Source organism: Macrobrachium nipponense, chromosome 47, assembly GCF_015104395.2.
Source record: "Macrobrachium nipponense isolate FS-2020 chromosome 47, ASM1510439v2, whole genome shotgun sequence".
NCBI classification, from domain to species: domain Eukaryota; kingdom Metazoa; phylum Arthropoda; class Malacostraca; order Decapoda; family Palaemonidae; genus Macrobrachium; species Macrobrachium nipponense.
The window spans coordinates 4,280,809-4,287,420 of NC_087222.1; the positions used below are offsets into that span (position 1 = coordinate 4,280,809).

Here is a 6,612-nt window from a genome sequence, read left to right on the forward strand (position 1 = left end):
ATCAGGAGGACACGGTTCAAGATGGAGACCCTGCGTTCGGTGTTGGCAGCCGTGAGGGAAGGCGACTTCATGCTGTCGATATGCTTAAGGGACCCATACTTCCAAATCCCTGTTCATCCGACGTCCAGGAAGTTCCTTCACTCTTTGAGTTCGAAGTCTTGTGCTTCGGGCTGACGACAGCCCCTCAAGTGTTCACAAGGGTCTTCTCTCTCGTATCAAGTTAGGCCCATGCTTAGGGGATCTGTTTGCTGAGGTACCTCGACGATTGGTTAGTCTTGGCAGTTTCCAGGGAAAAACTGCTGCAGGACAGGGATCGTCTACTTCGGTTCTGTCTGACTGGGCATATTAGTTGTTCTTAATATATGACTAACAACTTCCAAGAAGGGTTGAGAAAGGAAAGCCGGGTGGTGACGCCGCTGTTTCTAACTGTATTCTGTTTAAAATCTTACAACAAACGATGTCAACAAGTCATCGGAAAATCTTACAGGATCACAAAACAGTAACAATCACTTATTCTCAAATTTCTTACCCAACAATTACAAAGGCAAATCACTCAAACCAAAGCAATACAGTACAATTAATAATAATGCAGTATTTCAATAAACTTAGATTATTTAATAAAATTCGTAACTCAAATGACATTAAAGAAAACTTTGAAACAGCAAATTAAATGGCATACTCAACTAAATAAACAAGTAAAGCCTTTCACAAAGTTAATTCCAACATTCTCCCCACCATACGAGTCATAACTCCTATCAAACAAAGAAAACATAATAATGAACAAGGTACAGTTCAGTAACATACAGTAAGTTACACCGGAATTTATCTCAAATAGGAAGTTAAATTTTCACAGTAATTTCAATAGATTCTGTAGCAGTAACTCAAACTGATGTTTGCTAAGAGACAAAAATTAAACAATAAATTAGGATGGATGTTATTCATAGCAAAATGGACTTACAAATCTTGAATAAACATGTGAATCTAGATACAAACCTATATGATCACAAATCTAGCTTCTTAGGGACCTTAGTTATCCGGCCCGATTGGGTGTGATTCTCAACAGAGTACTCAAGAGGGAATACAGGCTTAGATTTCTCAAGAGGGGATTCAGGCACGGATTCATTTATAGTTTCTGTTATAGCTTCAGAGTCAAAACTTGAAATTTCCAGATAATGTAGTCTTTGTATAGGCCTGGTAATTACCCCTTTGGAAGTTTTTACATTTACACTTCTAATAAGTCCATCTTTGCCCGGAAATACATCAACTATCACACCCAAGGGCCAATGCAGTCTGGGCAAATTATCTTCCTTCACTAACACTAAATCGCCCTTTTTCAGGTCACAATTTGGAGTGAAACCCTTAACAACACAAGGTAAATTCCTGATATAATCATTGCTCCATACAGTCCAAAACTTATTTAAGATCTGCCTTCTTAAGATTTCTCTATCACTCAAATCCTTAGCTGAAATACAAGAAGGGTCAGTGTTCACCGGAGTTTGAAAACCTGTACTTCTCCCAATAAGAAAAAGAGAGGGAGATAAAGGGACAGGGGCATCAGGTTCATCACTAACAAAAGTGAAAGGCCTGGAATTTACACATGCCTCAACTTCATGTAAGGTCGTTTCTAATTCACACCTGGAAATATAATTACCACCTAAAGTTTTTCGAACAGCAGACTTTACTGATCTTATTAAACGTTCCCGCCAACCTCCCCACCAAGGAGACCTTGGAACTATAAATCTCCAGTGGGGAGACAGGTGTCCATAAACCTTTTGCAATTCACTGACACATGCAACAAAGGTCTTAGCATTATCGGAATACAGCACTGATGGAAGGCCCCTACGAGCAATAAATCTGCGAATTGCAAGCATACAGTCAAAGACACTCATGGAGTCAGTAAGCTCTACATGTATGGCGCGGACTACAGCACACGTGAAAAACAAAATATAGAACTTTTTCGATGCAAAATCAGCACAAAATAGAGGACCAGCAAAGTCGAGACCAGTTACATCTAACACATTTCTTGATGACAGACTTTGCTAATACTCTAATTCCTATTATCCAAAAACTACTTCTTAAGGAAGACATAATAGAAGAAACACCTGCATGTTTAAGAAATATATTTTGAAAGCTGACAAGTAGTTTAGCGAAGTGACATTTGGGTATTATTACTGGGGGTTTACTTTCATAGGTTAAATCTGCATGCTCAAGCCTACCCTTAATTCTCAATAAACCTTGCTCATCTAGAAAAGGATCCAATTTACACAAACTTGACCCCTTTGGAATAGGTTTTTTTCTCAATAAAGCATTAACTTCCGAGGGATAGACCTCTCTCTGTACACAATAAATAATTTTAGTTTTGGCCTTCTCTAATTCATCTGAAGTCAGTGGGCCTGAAGTTCCCAAACATTTAATTACATGCATTTTACAGTTATGTACAAATCTCAAAACCCAAGCCATTACATGCTGAGCTTTATTAAAGTGACTCCATCTATCAAATTCAAACAAAGATGTGTCTAAACTGAGAGCAACACAAGTCATATCGTCCTTACAATTAGCTTCTTCCATAGTAGAAAACAATTGTTTACCTTCATGACAAAAATACAAAGGTTCAGATAGCCAGGAGGGACCATTTACCCATAAACTGTTAGCCGAAAGCTGATCACCTAACATCCCCCTGGATATCAAATCAGAAGGGTTGTCAATTCCTGAACAATGATGCCAACAGCTAGGTGGAGTTATACTTTGGATTTCAGTAACTCTGTTAGCTACAAAGGGTTTCCATTTACAAGGGTCTCCTTGAATCCAAGCAAGTGCTATTTTAGAATCAGTCCAACATATGAGGGAGGTATCATTACCCAAACTTAGAGCATTCTTTACAAAAACACCGTACCCCTTTGTGGAAGCGTCTCCAAAGGCATGTAATTCAATTTTACAAAGACCTGCCCATGAAGTATCAGGAAAATAGCACCTATTAACATTCCAAGATTTCAGAAATTTAGCACTCTCGACCCACTTCTGAAACTTAACCTGCAGTTCCAGAGGTAATAAATCATCCCAAAGAAGACCCAATCTCCAAATGTCCTGAAAGAGTATTTTACCATACATTACAAAGGGACTTATAAGACCCAGAGGATCAAATAATTTAGCAATAAGACTCAAAACTGATCGTTTGGTCAACTCCAGCTCTACCTTGGAGCTTAGTTCAATTCCATGAAAGGAAAATGTATCAGAATTGTTATACCAATGCAATCCTAACACACTAGTAGCTTCATCTTCTTTAACAAGATTAATTCTATCATTGAATTTAGAAGTCACTAATTTGCTATTAGAAACCCATTTGGTCAAAGGCATACCTGCCAGAGATAAAACCTTATGAGCCTCACTGAACTTGGCATAAGCTTCATTAAAGCTGTCAGCACCACTCAACCAATTATCTACATACATATTTTCCTTTAACTCTTGTATTACCTCAGTCTTCAGCTTAACATCCTTATCCAATTTACAGTGTAATTTATTTAGTCTCTTTAAAGCAAGTTGTTTATTATCTATTAGATCACTCTTAGCTGTTTCAGTTTTCCAAGGTAGGGCTATTTCATATCTACCTTCAACAAATTGAATTTTCTCAGAAAATTCCTGCAATGTGAAATTTGACTCTAATTGATTATTGGACTCCTTAGGACTAATCCCTACAGATTCCAGATCCCAAAATTTACTTACATCATAATCAGACACCTTTGAAATACACAACATTTGAGATGACGTACAGGGATAAAAAGGATTAGCATGCCAGGCACCAGACAGTACCCAACCAAATACAGAGTTTTGAGCTACAATTCCATCAAATTGAATTACATCATCAGACTTTAAGAACTGCCAGTATGCATCCAAACCTATCAATATATCAATATTCACATGTGAATTATTCTGATAATTATCAGCAAGTTGTACATGAGAAAAGGCATTTAACATATTATTTGGAATAACTGGTCTAATCAAGGCCTGACATATCTTAGGAATCTCAACAGCTGTCAACAAATGTGATAAATTATTACGATCAAGTACCTTCAATTTATAAATGTTACTTAGGCTACTCTTACTTGACTTGTCACCTCCAAATACTGAATATTCAAGGGGCTGACTAGTAATCCACTCAGGTTTACATTTCTTTACAATATTACTACTAACATAAGTACGGTCAGACCCACTGTCAAACAAAGCTCTTGCTTCAATAGGTATGCCATTAGATCCCACAACACGAATCTTTGCAGTTTGTAAAATAGTACAAGTTACATTTGTAGAAGCAACGTTATGAAGAGCAGCTCCAGTAAAATTAACAGAGGAACCTTGCTCATTACGTTTATTTACAATTTCAGACCTGTTCTCTACTGCAACCTTTATGGAGTCATTATCCTTATTTGAATCCAACTTAATACCACACATTATGAGGTTATGTTTTCCATTACATTTTTTACACTTGGAAAAACACCCTTTAGCTAAATGACCCTTTTTTAAACACTTAAAGCACAATCCAGCAGATTTTATTTTTTCAGCACGCTGTGGCCCATTCAATTTCAAGGTTTCATAACAATTTTCTGTTTTATGTTTTTTAGCACAAATTCCACAGATAGGATATTCAACCTCTGATAAGGTATGCAGAGCAGATGCAGAGGTTACCTTCTCCCTTGAGCCCTTAGAGTGCCAGTTTCTTTTTTCTTCAGATACACTAGGATTTTCTGGTTTCCTAGAAGCAACCTTTAAATGTCTCAGACCTTTCAATAGTTTCAATTTCTTCTTGTAAGAATTTCAGAAGCCATTCCAAATCACTTTCATGACCAGCGCCTTTCCTAGCCCACTCCATTCGTATTTCACTCGGAAGACGAGAAAGAATAATTGGCGTCAGGAAAACTTCACACTGCTTACCAGATACACCTAAAGCCTCTAAACTTCTGATATGCGTCAACAACTCATCCTGTAGATTCCACAGCAGGTAAACATACTTAGGACCTCCTGCCTTAACAGGAACCTTGCCATTTAAAAGTGCTTGAACATGGGCAAATATTATCCTTAAGTAGATCACATGCAATCATATAATTTACACTTGTGTGAGATAGACCTGAGATAACTGATTTGGCTTCTCCTTCCAGCAATGACGCTAAATAACTAAACTTACTTATTACTGGTATATCTGAATTGTCTACATGGCAACTGAACTGGTCCCAAAAGGACTGCCATTCTGTCACTTCTCCTTTAAATTTTGGCAGTTCTAGCTTAGGCAGCTTCACTTGTGCACCTGAAGATCCATTAGTAGTACTACTATCATCATCACCTTTTTTGTCTAACTCTAGGAGTTTCTCGGCAGCCTTAATCCTAGGTATAAGAGACGTCGTTCTAAACTCAAAGGCCTTGTCCAAGTCATCATCAATCAAGTCACTTTCTAACTCAACTTCTATTTCTGACTGTACTTCATCTAACTTGGACAAACGAATATCAAAATTTTCAATAACAGCCTTCAATTCAACTGCACTAAGGACAGGCCTTCCTAATAAACTTATGAGTTCCTTTCCTAGCCTAGAAACCCATCCTCTGGCTGCCTTTCTCTTCTTTAAGAAATTCTCCATCTTGAACTATTTATTAGCATATAATTACTCACAAACGGGTTCTTGATATCCTTTCCCGGGTCTGGGCACCAAATATTCTTAATATATGTCTAACAACTTCCAAGAAGGGTTGAGAAAGGAAAGCCGGGTGGTGACGCCGCTGTTTCTAAGTGTATTCTGTTTAAATTCTTACAACAAACGATGTCAACAAGTCATCGGAAAATCTTACAGGATCACAAAACAGTAACAATCACTTATTCTCAAATTTCTTTCCCAAACAATTACAAAGGCAAATCACTCAAACCAAAGCAATACAATACAATTAATAATAATGCAGTATTTCAATAAACTTAGATTATTTAATAAAATTCGTAACTCAAATGACATTAAAGAAAACGTTGAAACAGCAAATTAAATGGCATACTCAACTAAATAAACAAGTAAAGCCTTTCACAAAGTTAATTCCAACATTAGTCAACCAGGAAAAGTCAAACCATGTACCCAGTCAAAGGATTCTCTACATGGGCATGGTCATTGATATGACAGTGGCAAAAGTTTTCCCGTCAAATCAGAGATTGGAGAAGTTGCAGGTGGTGGTGCACAACTTCCTGTCAGAATCACCATCAGCTCATCAGTGGCAGGTTCTTATGGGAGTGTTGTCTTCCCTGGAGAAGCTGGTCCCTCATGGGCGTCTTCATCTTCGGTCTCTGCAAAGGAGACTGGGAGAATTCTGGTCTCTGGCGGGGGACTCACCCCTGTTAATGGTTCCTCTGTCTCTGGAAGTGATAGAAGACCTTCGTTGGTGGTTGGATGACCAGAATCTTTTGAAGGGTGTCCCTCTGCGTTCACTTCCACCGGACTTCCCTCTATTCTCAGATGCCTCCCTCACAGGTTGGGGAGCTCATTTAGGCGGCCTCATTGCTTCAGGCATTTGGAGTTTGGAGGACAAGCAGCAACATATCAACATCTTGGAGTTGAAGGGCAGCCTTCCTGGGTCTGAAGGAGTTTCAGG

General features: G+C 38.3%; 1 protein-coding gene across 1 annotated transcript; it reads right to left on the reverse strand.

Moving 5' to 3' along the window:
* Positions 1–1,001: 1,001 nt before the first annotated feature.
* Positions 1,002–1,889, reverse strand: LOC135204417 (uncharacterized). The gene has a single exon (XM_064234629.1). The coding sequence runs from the start codon at positions 1,887–1,889 to the stop codon at positions 1,002–1,004; it is 888 nt and encodes a 295-aa protein (XP_064090699.1).
* Between the last annotated feature and the right edge of the window lie 4,723 nt (positions 1,890–6,612).